General features: G+C 40.7%; 1 protein-coding gene across 1 annotated transcript in view; it reads left to right on the forward strand.

Moving 5' to 3' along the window:
* SCARF2 (scavenger receptor class F member 2) overlaps positions 1-15,551 on the forward strand; it is a 236,101-nt gene extending 220,550 nt beyond the window's left edge. The window contains 2 exon segments of the mRNA XM_088465505.1: positions 10,264-10,416; positions 13,973-15,551. Of these exon segments, the coding sequence (XP_088321631.1) occupies positions 10,264-10,416; positions 13,973-15,231 (1,412 nt within the window). The 3' untranslated portion in view covers positions 15,232-15,551.
* Positions 15,552-21,446: the final 5,895 nt, after the last annotated feature.

A 21,446-nucleotide genomic window follows, 5' to 3' on the forward strand; every position in this document is an offset into this window, starting at 1 on the left:
CTATAAGAGACATTTGAAGAACCTCTATTGGACATTGATCCATCTGTTTCATTCCTGGAGACTTTTCAACATCTACTTTGTGCTTCATTCCTTGTTATATATTTTGCATGTATTCACTAGTGCTCTATACTTAATCTTAATATTTATTTTAAATAACCTCTAATTTTACATTTATGTTGAAGTGTCTTAGTTGCCATATCAATTACAGTACTTTCTCAGAGGCTTTCATTTTAAAATGTTAACGTTATTATCGGTAGCAAGAACAATACAATCTGTGACAAACAGATGCACTTTTACATTTTCTGTAAAGTCAGTGGCAAAACTAGCGGGTGACGGACCCAGGAGCAAAAATACACTTTGCTCCCCCCCATTATAAAAATGTTCAAATATATATATATATATATATATATATATATATATAGCTTTATATCGCCGGGGACGAGACTATCTGAGTGTGATGTCACGAGTGACCTTTTGTTCCTCAGCAACATCAGTGGAGAGGGGGAGTGGATCCTATCCAGCCAGCACCCTGTCTGCTCCCCCTACCTCCACTACTTACACTAGTGAGACGATGGCACAGCTGTCAGCAGATTCAGCAGAATAGTACACTAATGAGTCTCACACTATATAGTATAATGCTGAGTCTGCTGATAGTTGTGCCACTGAATCACCAATGTAAGTAGTCCATGGCAACCTGGCCGCAGGCCATTTCAAAACTGTGGGCCCTGATGCGGTGCACCACTTGTACCACCTGTTAGTACTGCTCCTGTGTAAAGGTATGTGTTGTGTAGCTTGTAATCAGGGGTGTATCTAGGGGTCCGAGTGCCCCTGGCAAAGTAAGTGGTGCCCCCCTGTTGGCAGTTAGTAAGCAGACACCGTGGTGGCTGTATGGGTGATGATCACCCCCCCACCCCTACCTTGTCATCTAGTGCTGATGATTCTGACTGAGAGATCAGCAGCAGCACAGACTTTTCACAGAACTGACTGCAAGTGACACTGCCGGGCAGCACCAGCACACCCCTTCCGGCCGGTGCCCTTGGAGAGTGCCATCCTGGCCAATAGGAAGATATGCCCCTGCCTGTAATATAATTAAATCAGGTAGGATTAGTATAACATCTGACAAGATGATTAGAAATCATTTCCTATCATGGAAAACACAGTATAACTCAGCTGTAGAAGACATTTCAATATTAGTTTGCTTGGTCTGAATGGCAAAAAAATATTATAGGTAACTGAAGTCAAAATCCAAAATAATGTTTAATTGTATTTTCAGATCCTATTAAAAAATTGTGTTTTTTTATTTTTGTAATTTGAAAAGGTTGTCTCATGAATTGATCGGCTTTTCTCCATTCTAGCTACTGATCAATAGTGGAGCTTTTGGCCCATGATTCTGGTTTGTTATCTTTATAATCCTCTGCATTGTTTGTTTCACACAGTGGCCCTCTCCTTCACTTTCCATTTTTAGACTTCTTTTCAGCTTGATATTTATCTAGGATTAACCAGTCAACTACCACAAGTGTATAATAAATGTAAAGCTATCTACAGTGGCAGAACTACCGCTGATGCAGAGGTTGCGGCATCTATGGGACCTGGATGTGATGTTTGTCACATAAGGGGTCCTATAAATAAGCTGATTAGTCAAACGTGTGTGAAATCTTTAAAAACAATTTACCTTAATACTGGGCTCCATAAAGACTAGTACAATAACAAAATAGGCTTCTTCGAAAGCCTGAATTCTAAATGTGTTTCACCACAACGGCACCCAGGTTCGGACCACAAGTGCATTGCAGTCAGCAAACAGATTCAGTGTTAACGCAACAATAAAGCAGCCATTAAAAATGTATTGGGTGACCTCTCTTGCTGTATGTAATTTCTGTTAAAGGAGAGCGGGCACTTATGATTAACACATTCTCTATAATCCGCTATGCAAAAGATTGTTGTCATATTAATGCTATAATTAGAATAATACTTGTCTAATCATTGTAAAGAAATGTAACCTAATTTAGTTTCCATATGGACTGCATCATGTTTTGTTGTTTGATACTTTTGGTTAAAAAAAAATGTATTTCAAATCCTGGGTTCTTCACATATTATATGACTATTACATTGAATTTAGACCCTTTAGCAGTCATGGATGCAAATCCATCATGCAGTTTAACATAGTGTATGGAGAGCTGAAATCAATTGTACACTTGAAGATGCCTGCAAGTCTGAAGCTGTGTACCCTGCACTATTATTTATTAGGGACATAAGTGTATATTTGCTAAAAGGTGTCAGAGCCTGCCACAAATCAGGTTATGTACAGGGCCAATATGTCCACTATGACACCCTAGAGATTAAGCCAGTGCTTCTATGACTTCATTATCTATATTATAAGGAAAAACAAATAGGTTTTAAAAGAAGCGCTCCCTACTGCAGCTGTAATTTGACTTGCACCTATCTGCCAGGTGCGATTAATTCAGATGAAAAAAAGGTTTGTGTATACACACAATGTCAAAAGAAAAACAGCGCTGTATCTATTTGATTTGTACTCAGAGACTAAAAAGCCCAACTTCAATATAACTTCTATAATAGTCTTTTCCACAGCAAATGTCTATTTCCAAATGAAACTTTACCACCAGTTCGTAATAGGATCCAAAAAAGACAATAATGGTTCCATATAAAACAAAACTTTAATACACGAACGTCACAGATAAAAAAGTCAGAAAAAATGCACTTTCTTCTTCCACAATAAAAAATCACAATGTCTTTCAAGGTTGGCAGTTGACCTGAAATAGGAGCCTACATCATTTATATATATTCCACACATATCATCTTGCATGTTGGACAGAGGGGCAGATGCGAACAGGTGAGACCTGTTTGCCGGCATATCCAGGAGCCGCACTACATCGGCACACACGGACTAACATCTGCGGGTGAGAGCCGCGTATAGCCGTGAGTGAGAGTCACGTGGTCCCATGAGGAGGTATCTAAGAGAACGGTGACGGACTCGGTATATATCCACCGCTATAGGAACTATTATCCTGGATTGTTTCTTCACAGGATCTATGGGGTTTCCTTCATTCTTATACACCCTCGGGATAAAAGCAGTCGTTGTGCCATGTGCGTGAGATTCCTGCAGGTCCGGTAAGCCCACACTGAATACATGCATATATTGTGGAAGAAAATATAGAAAGTGTGTTATTTTTTCTTGAAAGACTATTATAGAAGTTATATTGAAGTTGGGCTTTTTGTCTCTGAGTACAAATCAAATAGATACAGCGCTGTTTTTCTTTTGACATTGTGTGTATACACAAACCTTTTTTTCATTATATATATATTTATAGTACAAAGATCGACAATATCTAGATAGACACCAGATCAGTGATTCCCAACCTCGGTCCTAAAGGCACACTAACAGTCCTGGTTTTTGTGTTATCCATGCTAAAGCACAGATGATTAAATCAAAATAACTGAGGTACTAATTAAGTCACCTGTGCTCAAGTATGGCTATCCTTAAATCCTGGACTGTTAGTGTGCCTTGAGGACCGTGGTTGGGAACCCCTGCACCAGATGTTAGACAGTCAGGGGGTGTATTTGACTGTCTAACATCTGGTGTCTATCTAGACATTGTCAACCTTTTTACTGTTTACCTTTCAATCCACACCCTATATACATATACATATTACATTTGCCATTGCTGATTGTTTTCCTTCATAATGCTCATGTATGTACATACTTCCGTTTTTGGGCAGAAATTCATTAGAAGTCTCACTGCAATTTGGGTCAATGCAAGACGGACATAATCACATCTGAATTGCATACACAAAACTAAATATGGATATTGGCTGGTATGCTAGGTTCTACGTACCTCTGTGACCAAATCGCCCCTATCTGTGCCCTTGGTTTCATAGCTGTCATCATCATGATTGCACACTTGTACCAGCCCTATCCCTGGTGCAGAAGATCTGTCTGAAAAACAGGGTCATCTTCATGTACACTCATCTGTGCATAGCCCGAAACTGCCAACACGCCCCCGACACACAGACTCGCTCAACTTTGCCTATGTGTGAACGCTTTATAAATAATTCTACACAAAAAAGCCTAGCTCTCTGACTATTTGCACTACAGTATATCAGTAGATAGGGTTTTGCTCATTGCACAAGTGGATATAATTGTTAGATGATAATTGCATATACAATGGCTTTGATAGATAATATGCACGATAGTAACCTCATACTTGTCTACTTTTGGGGAGGTCTAAGTGGCAAGTGCGGGGAGAAGTGGTGACACAATTCACAGTGAATGGCATCATCAAGCTCCCTCCCATTTCACTAGGGTTCCAAAAGAGTGCGCTGCTTACCCAGGAGTCTAGGAGAACTGCCCCATTTTTGGAAAGTCTCTTGGACTTTCCAGAGCATTATTTTCTTGTGTTATATGTTTTCTATAGCAGAAATAGATCCATGCGGGATGTACAGTATGGGGTGTCTCTTTAAAAAATGCCACTAACATAAGATCTATGAAGGTTATTGACTAACATTACCCATGGGCAACCATTTGGCATTTCACTTTTTTGGCCTACAACTTCTATAAGTGAAGGTTCATTTAAGTACCTCAAAATCTGCCTTCCCAAACATTATTTTATGTGCCCGTATCTGTCCACCAAGCACATTTCATAAGCCAAAACTGTATGTTGGTGAATAGAAAAACAAAAACATCATAATCCAAAATTACTACCACTTTATAACCCCCCCGCTATTATTTTAACATTCCATTCTCAGTGACCGAGCAATTCAATTGTTACTCCGTTTGGAAGTGGGAGCCGCCAGCACCGGTATTTCTGCTCGCACCAACCTAAAGTGGCGAGCAGAAATGTGTGAAAAGTCTGTGGTTTGGGAACCCAGACGGTAGTGTGGGTTCCCTAACAAGGACTTTAGACAGGTTTAGCTGCTTTATGTGGCTAAAACCTGACTATTTGGGTGTAACAAGCACAAGAATTAATGGACACCCAAAACAATTGAATTGCACTGATGGGCTCCCATTAATTAACGTGGCATCCAAAACAATTGAATTCCCCCTTAGAGCCTCTGCAATTGATACATTGACCTATGGAGGCTGAGAAAATGTACTGTAGCCTTTCAATCAAATTGTATCCAACTTATTTAAAATTATACTTTATTGTTTGTAAGCTTTAATTTTTGCTATATTGTGTATCTGATATGATGTTTTCCTAAGTGTCCACAAACAGCTATACACAGTATAGGCGCATACACACGTAACGATTTCTGTAACCAACGATTTTCTGTCAGATTTTCCCTTGAAACACCGAACGATTTTTTGAAGTGTAATGAACGATTTTTTGAACGATGAACGAATAATGGGCCTGATTCAGAGCCGCTCGCAAAAAGCATGCGCTCGCTCTGAATCAGGGAGGGTGGGGGTTTTTTTTGTTGCGGCCTCTTGGCCGCTCGCATAGCTGTGGGTTACCACCCACAACTTATGCGAGTGGCCATGATGATGGTCGTGATGGTCAAGACCATCGCGACCATCGGGCTTGCGACGAGACCCTTGCGGTAGGGTCTCATTGCCGCAAGCCCCAGTAGACTTCCTTGACTTTTAGAGCAGGAATTCCACCTACTGACATCACTAGTGATGTCAGTAGGGCCGCCCACAAACGGCAGGCGTTCCTGCAGGAACGCCTCCGTTTGCTCAACCACCCCCCTTCCCCACCTTCCAAACGGGGTAGCTGTCAATCAACATCGACAGCTGCCCCTTTTGGATGCGAGCGCCGGAGCGAGCGCTTTTTGCGCTCGCTCCGGGGCTCACACACGCGCAGTGGCGTGCGCACTGGGCCACCATCGACCCGCTTGCGAGCGCATAGCTGAATCAAGCCCAATGTTCCTTCCCTTAATGAAAATCGTCATGTTGGACAGTCTGAAATGGACGATGAAAGATAACTACAAACGTGAGTGCGCATTTGTGATTATCGTTCATCGTAATAACTCATAAACTGAACGGTTTTTTTAACTATTTAATGATAATGACGTAGTTATCGACAAATTGTTCAAAAAATGGTTATGTGTGTACTATTCACCTTATGTGATCTTTATTCTGTAAGTCCCAGTTGATATGCCTTGTATATAAAAATATTCTAAAATGTTAGGATATGGGGGCATACAGTATATATTCATTTTCACAAATTTGCTGCTACTTGTGGAGAGAAGAGTGAATATTTATAGGCAATTTAGCCCATAAATCTAGCCAGAAAAATACATACAAATAAGATTCTCTAACTATACTTTCAGGGCTTACTGACTGCGCACATACAGTTTAGGCAAAGGATGGAGGGGAAGAAGAACCCTCTCTGGCCAGGCTTTCCCTATAGACATTATATAATGGAGACAAGCTCAAAAAAGCTGTTTTTCAGAGCTTGTTAAATATCTCCATATCACTGTTCCCATATGGGGATGGTTCCCGATATCTATTTAGCACTGGAAATAGGAGATACCTCTGATATCTCCTGCATTAAAGTTTTGATAAAAGTCCACGATCCTATAACTTCAGAAAATCATATGAATATGGCAGTTTCGATGGTTTCATAATAAAATCAACTTATAACTAGGCGCCTTTGTCTAAAATCTTGAAGTAAAATGTAATCAGCTACTTATAACTTCAAAGAAGAAGTACGTTTCTATGAACATGAGTGGATATAATGAGGAATCTGGTGAAACTGCATGTGTATGCTACTCTATTGCAAAGACCATACTTCTCCAGAAATTACTTTCACCTCCCAAAGCAGCAAACAGCATTGGCAGAGTATTCAGGCAGTACCGGATACGCCGGTACACAGGTGCTGTAACCCGTAGAAACCAGGTTTCTTTCTTTTTCTCAATTGCATGTGAATAAAGACACTATCCAAGTGGCTGCTTTGGGCTACAGTATCTGTACAAGTTTGCATAATGTCCCCTCGGGATTTATATGTACTGTACATCTCTGGCAGGCAAGGCCAGTGTTCTTTCTTGCATGCTTAATGTTGTATGCAGACTGGCTTTGTCTGAGACAGCATTTGGTTTCCTGTGCACACAGAGCTGTAGAACTAATTTCTCAGCTACAGGTGCTTGGGATTACTATATTAGGCTGCTGGCATTATAATCAGTGCCGAAACTGCAAGAAGGCTGAGGGAGGGATGTCTGTTTTTGCTGAACTTCTTGCATTAGATACGATTGCTATCCTCACTTTAAATAAAACAACTCACAGTACTGCACAGTTTAAAGTTTGTATGAAGACATGCCACTTATTGTGCTATTACAGCAGCATGTGATGTTTTTATTATTTTGCTTACTGTGCTAAACTGAAATCCGTTTTTCATTTAATCAGTCTGGGGTCACAGCTTTGATTACCTTACGATGGCCTGTAAGTCATACAAATATTAAATAACATTCTTTTCCCAGGACAGGGAGAACAGCGTTGGAAGACTCACTTAGCTAAACTTTTTAATACAAGCAAAAGTGAGCTAGTAAATTATCACATGGCCCATATACTATTGTTTCTAGGTTAAAGAAAACATTTCTCCTAATTAGATTCTCATTCTTAATTCCTTTTGTTGTCTGCTTTGGTCACTTACACCTATTATGAATCACACTGGTAACCCTGTGATAAGCCTCTAGAACCAGAATCAGTTGCCTTAAAAGAAGATATGATTGCTGGTATTTGGATGCTACACACTAAAAAATATATATCCACACAGAACCCATTAGTAGTTGTCCTTTCCTTATGTTATCAATATAATGTGTCTATTTATCTTTCTTGACATAGGAAGGTGCACCCAGGAATAATGATACAATCATATACAAAAGCAAAGGTATTCCTGTGAGCGCCTCGTTAGGAATACTTTTGCTTTGTATAACGGTATTTGGATGCTACTAGGCAAGGTCTCTCTGCAACCTAGGCAAAGCTTCATCCTAGAGCACCCCCCTTCCCTCCCAGAGGGGCGATGCAGGTGGTCACTAGGTGGGTTGGGGTAATCTGCGTCATTACGGCCCCACCTCCCACATTGCAAAGCTGCAAAACTATAACAGTAGGGGGTGGAGCCTCTATAACACGCTATACTGAGAATTGTTTCCTCACTCCACCCAGTCCTGCTCATTTCACTCTGGAGACCATGTAGACCATAAAATTCATGCGTTTTACAGATGTTCCGGGACTCGGAGAGTAGGAACATAAGGTTCAGAGTCACTGATTGTAAACAGATACAAAAGGGGTACATTTACTAAGAATCATGTTTGGTCGAGATTAGGCATGTTTTTCAACTCACAAATTTACTAAAGACAAACCCGGGTGAGTTTGGGAAAGATTTCTCTATGTACACTGAAAAACTTGGGTGAGATTGTAAACACAATTGGCCAAACTCGAAAGTACTTTCACTGAAAAGTATATAACTCGAACTTAGGAATTTACCAACAATCGCGGGTGTAATTGTAGCAAACTGTAGAAGTTTCAGATAGACCATCTCCTGAGGCGTGTGTTTTGCTGAAGAATACACAGATCAGTGTGATCTGTGTAATTTTCTGCATCTGCAGATAGTTTGAAATGTTAATGTTTTTTAAAAATTATGTTGTGTCCCCCCCCTAAAAAGTATAACCAACCCCTGGCGCCTCAGAAAAAAATTAGTACGGTTCCCCACGAATTTAGGAACCAGCACTCGGCTGCTGAGTCTGACCTGGTTTTAAAAGTAGGGGGAGAAAATTGCGTAGGGGTACCCCTATTTTTAAAACCATCACTGGGCTCAAATTCAGCTGTGGTGTAATGCCACAGCCAGGGGACCCTTTCACTAGGTCAACCCACCAAAGCATTATCACCCCAAGCCAGTCAGCCCATGCCGGGGATCTCAGGAGAGGTGCGGGCCCCCCAATAAAGGGGTCCCTCCTCTCCCGAGCACCCCAGGCTTAAGCTGAAGTCCGGGAGTCTTCCCCGCACCCCTGGAGCTGTGGGTGCAGGGGTAATAGTGTTGAAATAATAATGTAAACTATTGTTGTTTACAGTGGAACTACAGGTGCCAGCGTGCCTGCCCTTTGGCACTTGTGGAACTACAAGTGCCAGCAGGCGGCCGGCACCCGTACTCCCGCTGTAAAAAATATAGTTAAAGACTCACACACTGTAGATTGTACAATTTATTGCACACACCTGCCACACTCACACATATTTACCTACTCAACATGTAGAGGTCGCTCTAAATGTAGCGGCCGCTGATTGGCTGTGACGCACGTGCTTGTCACTCTACAGTACATTGGTCACAGCCAATCAGCGGCCTATACATGTAGAGTGGCCTCTGATTGGCTAGCGGGCTGTGAGAATTTCAGAAGAGTAGCGTCATTCTGTGTACTATAGGTATATGTGATAACACATATACCTATACTTGTCCGAGGTGGAACGGGACAGTCATTTTTTTGTTTAGCCAAGACCCATTGGATGCTACATAGAGAAGAGGACCGAATCTACGCCAAGAGGTAAGTGAGAATAGTTTTTTTTTACAAGTATCCCATTGGAATACTACTCGGACAACGGGACCGAAGAGCTGGCAGTAGGTAAGTATGTGTGAGTGTGGTATGTGTGTGCAATAAAATTGTGGCCCAGTGGGAGACCCAGTGACCCTGGCCGGATTTGAGCCCAGCGCTGGTTTTAAAATTGGGGGACCCCTATGCAATTTTTCCCCCTATTTTTAAAACCAAGTCAGGCTCAGCAGCCCAGTACTGGTTTCTAAAATACGGGGGAACCCTACTTGTTTTTTCCCTGTATTTTTAGAAACCAGGACTGGTTGAGCAGCCCAGGGCTGGTTATGCTTTTTTGGGGATCCCACGTAATTTTTTTTTTTAAATTAGCCTTTTTTTTTTTTACAGCTAAAACACAGAAGCTGCCTTCACATATCTCACTGTTATGGCTTATGTTGCCTCATGGATCATCTAGGTTGGGTCACAACCGAGATATAAAGTGAATGTGCATGTAATCATTTTCCGCTATTTGGTTTAGTAGTGAACATATCATATATCATAAGGGCTAACTGGTAGACAGTGTTGATGGTAATGCAGACAGTGTTGGTGGTAATTTGTCTGCTAACCCTAACACTAAATGTAACAAATTAGCCCATATTTCAAGTAAGTAATAACTAACAATGGTACAGTATTCGCTGCTGTATTGTTCCATTTAGAAATGTTAGTAGTATTTTTGTACAGCATCTTAATGTAGTATGTTTACATGCTCACTTTTGGCATTTTTGTTCTGTTTCAGTGGCCCATCACGACATGGAGAATACGTTTAATTGCAGCTTCATTGAACCACCATCCGTTGTTGAACAACCATCACCATCATGGTCGTCTCGTGGTTCATTTTCATCCTTTGATACCACTGACGATGGACCGGTATACTGCGTTCCTCATGAGGGTGAGTAAGTCAACTATTTCTAGAGCATATTCACATTTGACTATGGCAGGGTATTTGGCATGATAATATTAATGGCTGACGTTTTCAGTAAGAGAAAATAATTAATAGCAAAATGACATTTCATACAGTGGTGAGTTTTCAGTCACTGCGGAATCACTGACCACATGCCAGGTCTGTATGTAAGTAAAATATAAAAATGTATGCAGGATAGCCAATAACTACTGTATTCTATTTGTATATATTACAGGACACCACCTACTATTAAAAGCATAATATTTAAAATTATAGTGGCCCTGTAATGTATTGTATTCTACAGTTTTTGTGCTGGGAATCCCCTGTGCGTTTGCCTATGATGTGTATAAATTATTATATTTCTAAATTACTATAATGTTGAATTTAAATATAGCTGAGGAAATTAACAGCCTTAGGAGCAGTAAATTGAACATAAAAGGCCTCATTTAAAGTTTGATACATTTTGTGCTCTGCACGTGCAACCTAAAATAGCAGTATTTATGCCTAAGGCATATGTCAGACAAACAAATGGAGGCCTATTTCCCATAAGCATAGACATTTGGCTGAACAGTCTGTAGTAAATGCCAAAGTTGCATTACTCTATTCATATACAATATGATGAAGTGCCATAAACACAAGAAAACAGTGTCCTATCAATATTATCAATAAATGCATTTTCCATATAAAATGTAGGTGGCCACAACCTGATATAATATAGTCAAGATACTAATAAGTACTAGCCTGGAGGGGTCAATACACTAGCAGACAATGAGAAGTGTCTAGTTGTCATCATTATTATTATATTATTATTATCATTTATTTATATGGCGCCACAAGTGTTCGGCAATGCCTTACAAAGTACATAAACAAATAGGTTGACCAGTGACTTAGAGTACAATACAATACAGGAAGAGGACAAGGATAATATACATTGCTACATTAGTGACCATAACACCCAGATAAGCAACAGAGCATAAGCAACCAAGTGTAAGGTGCCCTAGTGGGGAGTAAGACGTAGATGAAAGTAAAGTAAGGAGAAGCACAAGAGAGTAGAGGGTCCCTGCTCGTAAGAGCTTACATTCTAAAGGGGAGGGGCAGACAAGCTGGTGTGACACAGATGGGGTAGACAGAGAGGAAAGAGCATGTAGCAGCAAGTTAAGATGAGAGCTGGAAGGCTTTGATGAAGTAGTGGGTCTTGAGAGCCCGTTTGAAGGATTGTAGAGAAGTGGAGAGGCTGATGGGAAGAGGGAGAGAGTTCAAAAGGTGGAAAGCAGTGCAGGCAAAATCTTGGAGGTGGGAGTGGGAGGCAGTAGCATGAGAGGCGGTATATATTTGTTTAACGAAGAGGGCGGACAGGAGAGTGAAGGATGATGAGGTCAGAAATGTAAATGGGAGAGGAATGTAAGCAAGTGTGAGAACCTTAAAATTGGGTTCTGAAAGGGAAGGGGAGCCAGTGGAGGGCTTGTAGTAGAGGATAGGCAGTTATAGGGCATTTGGAGAGGAAGATGAGCCAAGCAGCAGCATTGAGGACAGCCTGGAGAGGAGAGAGATGGGAGTTGGGGAGGCCAGAAAGGAAGACGTCACAGTAGTCCAATCTGGAGATGACCAGTGAGTGTTTGAGGGTTTTAGTGGCGAGAAAGGGTCTGATCTTGAAAATATATTTAAGATGGAAACGACAGGACTGTAAGAGGTTCTGTATATGTAGTTTGAAGGAGAGGTAGGGGTCAAGGATATCTCCAAGACAGCGCACTTTGGGGCTAAAGGAGTTGTTCCATCAATTAATAAAGAAATGGTGGGAAGTGCGGTTATGTTGTAGGGTGGAAAATTTATCAACTCAGTCTTAGACATATTAATTTTAATAAATCGCTGGGACATTCAGGAAGTGACAGCAGAGAGACAGTGAGGAGAGAGGTCAGGGGAGAAAAGACAAATCTGAGTATCATCAGTATAGAGATGATAATGGAGGTCAATAGAGCTGGTGAGTTCACCTAGAGAGGACGTATAGAGGGAGAATAGGAGAGGTCCAAGAACAGAACCTAGGGGAATACCTACTGTAAGAGGCTGTGGGGGGGGGAAGAGGAGTCATGATAAGAGACAGAGAAGGATTGGTTAGAGAGGTAGGATAGCCAGGAGAAAGCAGTGTTACGTAGACCAAGGGAGTGAAGTATTTGCAGCAGGAGAGGGTGGTCCACAGTGTCAAAAGCAGCAGGGACGTCAAGGAGAATGAGCAGAGAATAGTGGCACTTGGATTTAGCAGCAAGGAGGTAATTGCTGACTTTTGTGAGGGCTGTTTCAGTGGAGTGGAGAGAACGGAAGCCATACTGAAAAGGGTCAAGGAGGGAGTGGGAGGAAAGAAAGGTGGTAAGGCAGTTGTAAACAACATGCTTAAGGAGCTTGGAGTTAAAAGGGAGGAGAGAGATGGGACGGTAGTTGGAGAGGATCAAGGGTAGGATTTCTAAGAATGAGGGAGACAAGGGCATGTTTGAATGCAGAAGGGACAGTGCCAAATGAGAGGGAGAGATTGAGGAGGTTGGCAAGATGGGAACAGGCACAAGGAGAGAGGTAGCAGAGGGGATGTAAAGGCATAGGGTCAATGGGGGAGGTGGAAGGGGGAGAGGAGCAGAAGAAGGCTATGACTTCTTCTCCAGATACAGGGGAGAAGGATGTCAGAGTCGGTAAAATGGATGGAGAGGGGTGATCTGGGAAAGGAGGAGGTGGAGAGCTGGGGGACTGATGGGATATGATGTCCTGATTTATGGAATCAATTTTAGATGTAAAGTAGGTAGCAAAGTCAAGGGCAGAGAGCGAGAAGGGGAGGCAAGGAGGGGTTGGGCAGAGGAGGGAGTTGAAGGTGGTGAAGAGACGCTGGGGATTTGAGGACTGGGAGGAGATGAGGTTCTTGAAATATAACTGTTAAGAGAGGGAAAGGACAGCACTGTAGGATGTGAGCATAAATTTGAAATGGAGAAAATCTGCCTTAGAGAGTGATCTTCTCCACTGTCCACACTTTTGCAGGTATCTGCACTTTTATCTTCTCTTTCTTTACAACAGACCTTGGATCTGTATCTGAGGATATGTATATGTTTGATTAGGTGGTATTCCCAGGGGTTGCATATCATGAACACGGCCTTACTCTATGCAACTTCACCCTTGTTTCACCTCTCCAGGATTTAGGATCTGCACATCTAAGATACACATATATCTAGATATGGACACAATTTTATATGTCTTTGTGATAATGAAATGTGTTTGACCACTTTCAATAAAACTGACATACACTCAACTCTAAATGAGGCCCATTATGGTCCATATGTATCCCAGCGTGATTTTTGTGAGAGAGCCAAATGATTTAAAGCAGCAATTACAGTAGTTTAAGGCTGAAACAACTGCTTTAAATTTAATGGCTATCTGGCTAAATCAGATTATCCTGTTGTTTGCAGCAAAATCAAATAAGTTTTATTTCCCTCTTTGTATGTGTTACCTGAGGTTGTTTTTCTATATACTGCTGTCACTGAAGTCCAGTTGTCCTTTTTCTGTATTTTAGAATCAGTGACAGATTGTAAAGAGAAGGCAAATGCCAGTGTCCTGGAAAAGTTGACACCACTAATTAATGAGGAGGAAGCTGGGGAATATACCTACTTGAAAGATTCTGGATCTCCTAAGTCATCCCAAGTTGACAACAGCGAAACCCCACTGCTCAAATCTTCAGATAGCGAAAGATCATCTTGTGGTTCTGGCTCAACTGGTGGGGCATTATATGCAAAGGTTGCAAGGTTATCTAAACAGTCCAAAGATGAAGATGACCCTACCATGGATAATAGAAGTGCTACAATTGGTGCAAAACCACCATCTCCAGAAAGAACAAAACCTCCTCCACCAGACCCATCTACAAAACCTAAAGTATCTTGGATTCATGGAAAGTATAATTCAAATCACTCTTACTCATTACCAACATTTAATAAGTCACCAGATAAATCAACCAATAATTGTGACCAATTAGAGCAAAATGCAAGTGTTAAAGAACACCATAGGAAGAGAACCCCCAGCGATACAAGCCCTGCTGGCCAAGGCAAAAATGAAGAGAAAGTCATCATGAGGAATAAGGACAAGGGACAAAAGTACATGAAGGATGTCAGCTGTGCAGAAACCAAACCTTCTGAAGTCACTCAGTCTCCTTCCAAATCTAAGCACCGAAACAAAAGCCATGATCATATAGAGAGTATTAATGGGACAGTACAAAATGCCCTGAAAAGGATAGGAAATCTCCATATTGACAAAAGAAATGGTGATGGTAAAGACGCTCCTAAAAGTCCAGATCACAGCAAGTCTCGAACTGAGGTACTTCATCCACATATGTCATCAGAGGCAGCTTCATTACTTGCCGCCCAACTAAAAGAAAAAACTCAAAGTCTCAACAGGGTGGATGCCAGCACCAACCAAAATGGTATGGGCCCACTAAAAACACAAAAAGAGAAACCTACTCCTCCTCAAAAAGCCAAGCGATCTGCAGCAGCCATCAACCAGAAATCCAGCAAACCAATTTTGCCAACAACCACCAATCTACAGAAAATGATCAGTCCGGTTTCAGAGACTGTTCCGGCCACAGGAAATCCAGTTGAAAAACAGAATTCTAACAGCAGTCAGGATCAGGCTGCAAATACAAAGCAGGAGACAGGAGAAACAGCCATTAAGAAAACACCTATTAAAAAGCCTCCTAGGAAGAAAAGCAAAGATGCCACCTTAGACACTGATGGCAAAGTGCAACCAAAAATGGCCATAATGCCACCACAGTCAGTAAAATAATGGTGGCATATTTGCACATTGTGATCTCTCCAAAAGGGGCATTATGATGGATTCTGTTGACTTTCACAAAATACTTTGATGTATTTTGCTGTAGCCACATTTTGAGCCAGAAAAACTGAGACTGTCCTGAGGGCATGAGGATAGGTATATGTGGAACCTAAGGAGACACGTTTGACCTGACATACTTCATCATACACAAAGTGTACCCAGAACACAACATGTGCCTCTATATGTGGATTCTAGTGCCTCTGCATATTTTTGGAAGTACAGGCCAGGCTTAACAGAGAAGAACATTTTTGATAACTCTTGATAACTTGGGAATGTGGTATTAGTGACAACAGAAGCTATGGCATCTTCATAGCATGTGTTTGTCATGTAAATCTGACTTTACATATTATTAGTTTTTATTTAGCATAATTACCTATTGGCAATCCTTGCCTTTATTATCTAGATGCGTCATAATACTTCATTGTTTGAAGGAGCCATGCAACTAAGTTATTTAAACAAATGCTTATTTTTCCTCTGAAAAGCAGGGAGTCTGGAGGATCTCTATGCAACGGGATCGTAAATACCTGTGACTGTCAGCATCAAATCTTATTGGGCTATAGAACCGTAAAATTGTGTATGACATTCATCCTTTGCAACTGTCTCATAAAATGCATAAGCAGTGCTTATTTTATTATAAAATATTTTATGAATCTGTCCTAGTTATGCAGTATTGAATAAGCTAGCTTTTTAACTGTTCTTGTTTGGATATTTTGTACCAGTAAGTATTACCATGGTGACATTCACCTGACTACAAATGCACCATCTCGCTACTTAGATATTATATTTCACTAAAAAGTAACTTTTTTTATTGTGTGCCCATCGTGTGCCAATATGATTCCGAGTTAAGGGGGGCATCCACTGCACGATTTTAGCAGGCGATTGAAAGATAATGACGTCGTTATCGTTCAATTGTTTAAAAATCGTTTATAAATCGTGCAGTGTTTGGTCGTTAACGATCAACGATGCGCGCTCCCGCTGGTCGTTTGATCGTCTCGTCAGTCGACTGAACATGCAGGTCAATTTCACTTGATCTATTAAAGATAGTTTGTAAATCATTTGCAAATAGTTCAGACTGAAAGATAAAATTTCAAGGGAAAAAATCAAGGGAAAATCGTTTAGAGATTGGACAGGGAGTAGATCGTCTAGTGGATGTGCCCCTTTAGGCATTTGCATAACATACGCAGATTTGTACTGCGCATGCCCACAAAAAAAGGCTAATATCAATGTCCGCTGGCAGATTTGGAAGTTCTACCACATTACACTTAAAGAGGCAGAAGGGGGAGAGAAGATGTGTACAATGCCAAACAGAGGTGTTTGTGTAATTGTGAGTTCAGGCACAGAGAAGCACATATACCCCTGTTCAAAGCCATATCACTTGTGGGTGCAGAACGCGTTAATGATGATGACGGTCACCAGCACTTGATAGTCGCTTCTGATTGGCTCATTTGTTGTTCTCCTCTGAAAATGATAGTTTCTTCTTTCATTGATCCTAAATATAGTATAGAATTTTGTGGGCATATTTTTTCATTGAATTTGTAGCTAATTTACAGTAATTCATACATACGAGGGGAAATGATATCTGCTGTAATATAAAAGATTTTCAGAATTTAAATCATAACTAATAGCGAATGTGTTTTTAATTTTTCATACAAATGTGCTTATGACATTGTTGGGTGTAAGTATGACTTATTTTAACCACATGCAACTGTTGCAAAACTGGATGCATTTGAGATGCCTCCGATTTAGCATATGGATTATTTTATATGCAACTTTTTAAGACTGTCTCCATTGGTTAGGGGATGGCTAGACAGTAAATATTGGTACTTTTAGTGAAACTCAATGTCTAAGTGATACATTTTTATCTTATATGCATAAAGTTGGCTTTTCCCATCTGGTGTTGAAATAAAATTAAGTGGGATTCTTAAAAATGTACAATATGTGGACGGACAGTAATAGGGTATAAGTCACACTTCATTGCAGATACCTATGATAAGTATAATTACGTAAATGTGATAAGTGACAGCAGTCATACAATTATATGGTAGTGTTTTCATGATAAGTTGTAAGCAAGAACAACTTCAAAGACCTCAAGGCTCATGTAGTTTAACACTTAATACTTTATTAATTAACAACGCTTACAAATTAACAGCATGCACTTTCAGTTGAACATTCCAACTCAAAATTTCATAATAGAAGAAGTAACACTAAGGGGTACATTTACTAAAGTGAGTTTTTAGACGTGGAGATGTTGCCCATAGCAACTAATCAGATTCTACATAACATTTAAAAAGCACCTTCTAGAAGATAATAGCTAGAATCTGATTGGTTGCTATGGACAAAATCTCCACTTCACGCAGCCAGCCGATGTTTGCAATCCGCACATGCGTATAAGATGCAGTGCACGTGCGTAAACCAGGCGGTGTTATCGGGAATGTGATCGCAGCCAGTACGCAGACCCAGCACTCATTGTTTGACAGGAAGTGCCATTTGTGGGTGGTGATGGGGGGTGGTCGTGCGAACGCAGGCGTGTTTGTGTGTTCGAACACCGTTGCAGGGGCGTGCATAAATTATTCACAGCGAACCCATACGCAGCCTGAGTTCTCACTGCATGTAGGAAGCTTAGCAACTTCTGCAGCAGGGTCATGTTAACCAAAAGTGTGTGTGCAGCTCCGATGTTACTCAATGTTACCGATGATTTTGCATACTTGCACATTAGTATGGATGTGAGAAGAGGGTAAGGGAGCGGCATTATGTAGTGCTGGGCGTCTGCGTGCGAACGCAGCATTGCAAACCAACCTGAATCAGGCCCATAATCCACTGTCAATCCCCTTTGGTTTAGGAATGACAACCCACCACAGTGTGTTCTATATGTCGGTGGTTTCTATTAAAACCACTGTGGATTAGAGTCTATTCTATTCATATTCATTTATTGGTGCTTTATAGAAACACCATTCAGTTCACATCATAGAAGCAGACAGCTGGCTACTTTCAATTTGTGGGTTTGTGAGGAGTTTAAGTGGAGTTGAAAAAAGTTCTAGGAAAGTATAAAGAAAAATACAGTGACTGCTAATTGTGGTGAGTTTTATATAGGTTGTCTTGTTTCTTGTTCTGTAAATTGAGGTGTTTTTTCCATATAGTTTTGTTGTTGTTTTTTTAAGTCGTGTGTGTGTGTGTGTGTGTGTGTGTGTGTGTGTGTGTGTGTGTGTGTGTGTGTGTGTGTGTGTGTGTGTGTTTTGTGTGTGTGCTGTGATTTGTTTATGTTTTAGACCAATAGGATGATATTCATGTCAATCAATCTTGCCTGTCAAAATCAATGAATTTACCTGCTATATTTAGCAATCACGCCTGCCTCAGCCTATTCATTTTTTTGGGCAGGTTTGTCGGCGGTTTTATAGCGGTTTTCAAAACTGCCACTTAATAAATTTGGGTTTCTATTCTATTCTTCCCTTGGTCTAAAACATTGAAACTTTGATATGCAATTAAATTTTACTCTGTTCTGTAGTATACTTTCTCAGAGCTTCTGCAGTGGTATTGGCCTTAGTCATCGGTATTCCAATATTGGGCGCAAGGTTTTGTACCTCGCTAAACCTTGCGCCCAATTGAATATGCCTCATAGCATTACAGCTATTATTTAGATATTTTGTTTTTTAAACTTTCACTTGTTACAATGGAATAGATTTACTAAAGCTTCTAAAACAGACAAGTGCAGATATTGCCCATAGCAACCTATCAGATTCTGTCTATCATTTACTAGAATGCAATACAGTAATTATACTAAAATCTGATTGGTTGCTATAGGTAATACCTCCCAGTGGTGTGAGGGGGGCAGACCACATCCGGGTGTAACCTTCCAAGGGGGCAGGGCATAGGGCCATTTTCTGGAGTCTATTTTTAAAAATCTAGAATGTATTTCTGCCAATGTGTCTATTTTGTGACTGTAGATACAGTAGTATTTTTGGACTAGCTCCCATACAGGGAATAAATGTATATATTTCTTCAAGATTAATCTTAAATAGGCTGAGAATGAACTGAAGAGAGATTCTTATGAAATGTGTTGTGGAAAACCTAGATTTTGTTGTAAATGATATACAGTACATACACACAAATATATTCATCTGAAAGCCTTGTTTCCACACCGTTGATGGCCATATTTCAGCAATGGTATATATGCACCTAATGTTTTCTTACACTGAGCAATTTTAGACTTTTAGTGGGAAAGTGCTAAATGATATTGTGCATCTTGATACTGTAACTTAACTTCACAAGTACAAGACCACACAACTTCTGGGTAACTGTAATAATAGCTATTATCTCCTGGAGGAAACATCTTTTATGGATTTTTCTATTAAACAGTCAGACCAAGAAACCACAGTCATATAAGTGCTATATTTAATGCACTACCTGGCCAGTTGTATCAGCAAAAACAAAAACCACTACCACCACCCCCCTCTTCCTTCCAGCACTCACCCGTAAAAATAAGAGTGGCTGGGAAGGGAGTGCTCTTCTGTCCACTTAACGGTATTGCTTGACATCCATTGCTGCACCTTTATTGATGAGGTTTCTCCTTTTTGACTTTCATGATAATATAACTTAAGACATTGGGCCTATTTATCAAGTATTTTTTTTTTTTATAAAATTATGTAGTAACTGCAGTTTCTGCATAATTTTATCAATTGTTGCTATGTACTAATAGCACAATGCAGGAGATTTCACAAATATCCTTCAGAAAGCTAATTAGCGCTGCAGATCACACTCCTCAATTAAAAAGCAAATCTTTTCAGAGTTTGGCCCTGTTAGTTTACAGCATCTGCGGAAGATCTCTCTGCTGCATGTAAGCCTCCATAAGCTGAGAGCAGTGGTGTAAACTGCTTTAAGCCTATGGAGACTAACAAGCAGGAGAGAAATCTTCCAATCTCTCTCCCTCAGCCATATGGCCGGTGGCAGAAGCTGGCACTGTGTGCATGCGCAGTGTCAGCTTCCCCTGGAGAAGTCTTGGACAAATGTGAAACACTTCTACAAAATGCCGGGGATATAATGTAACTCAGAGGGACAGAGGCTACAGCAACAAAAGTCCCTGCAAAGTTTCCTTAGTTCACAGAGGGGATATTTTAATTATTTATCCTCCGTGAAACAGATCCTTAATAATTTCAGCAGTTCCATGATTATTAATACATGTTCTGCGATCTATTAATACATATGTCACAGAAAGTGTAAATCAGTATGCAATTTGGGATGTAAAATTATGTGAAAGTCCTTTTTTGAATACACTTTCATTCATTGATCCTGGTTACCCCTGTTTCCTAGTGCATGATCCCTAGCTACAAGAAAAAGAATTGTTTCTAGCATGTTACTGCAGTTTTGTTACAGTGAATTACAAAAGCTCCCAGAGGTGTTTTATTTACAATGCAACACTGTATCTTTTGTTTACCATATTTCTTTTTCGAAAACATGTAACAGCAGCAAGAGGCAATTTCCATGTTTGTTCTTAAGTAAGTCATTCCCCAACACCTTTCTATGGATGTTTGCAATATCCCTTATGCTGGGTACACACTGGCCGACATATCGGTTGTTCATTTGAACGGCCAATATATTGTGGGTGTGTCGGCCAGTGTGTACCAGAGATATGTCCGTGAACAACGTCGTTCACAGACATATTGCGTCGGCTGTGCTGCACGGCCGATGCCCAGTATATCTGCAGATATATTGGGGCATCATGCTGTGTGTACGGGCGGTCAGTCGAGCCCCCGTACACTTGCTGCGTGGGGCGGCGGTGATTGACAGCTCAACTGGGCAGGCGCATGAAACTCCCATCCAGTTGTGACGTCATTCACGACGGATCGGGCAGACTGTATGCGGAACATATGTTCTGCACAGTCTGCAGATACAGTATATCTGCAGATCAGTCGATCTGCAGATATATACATCAGGTGTGTACCCATCTTTACAGATCCTTACAATATCCAGCTATCTTTGTCTGACTGACTGACTGCATTCAATGATTTGCTGCCCACTCATGATGTAAAGTATAATTATATATAGGGGTAAATTTACTAAAGTGAGAGTTTTTAGAAGTGAGTTTTACAAGTGATGTTGCCAATAGCAACCAATCAGATTCTAGCTATTATCTTCTAGAAGGTGCTAGTTAAATGTTAAGTAGAATCTGATTA

The sequence above is a fragment of the Taudactylus pleione genome, unplaced genomic scaffold (assembly GCF_031769625.1).
Source record: "Taudactylus pleione unplaced genomic scaffold, aTauple2 ptg000062l, whole genome shotgun sequence".
Lineage (NCBI taxonomy): Eukaryota > Metazoa > Chordata > Amphibia > Anura > Myobatrachidae > Taudactylus > Taudactylus pleione.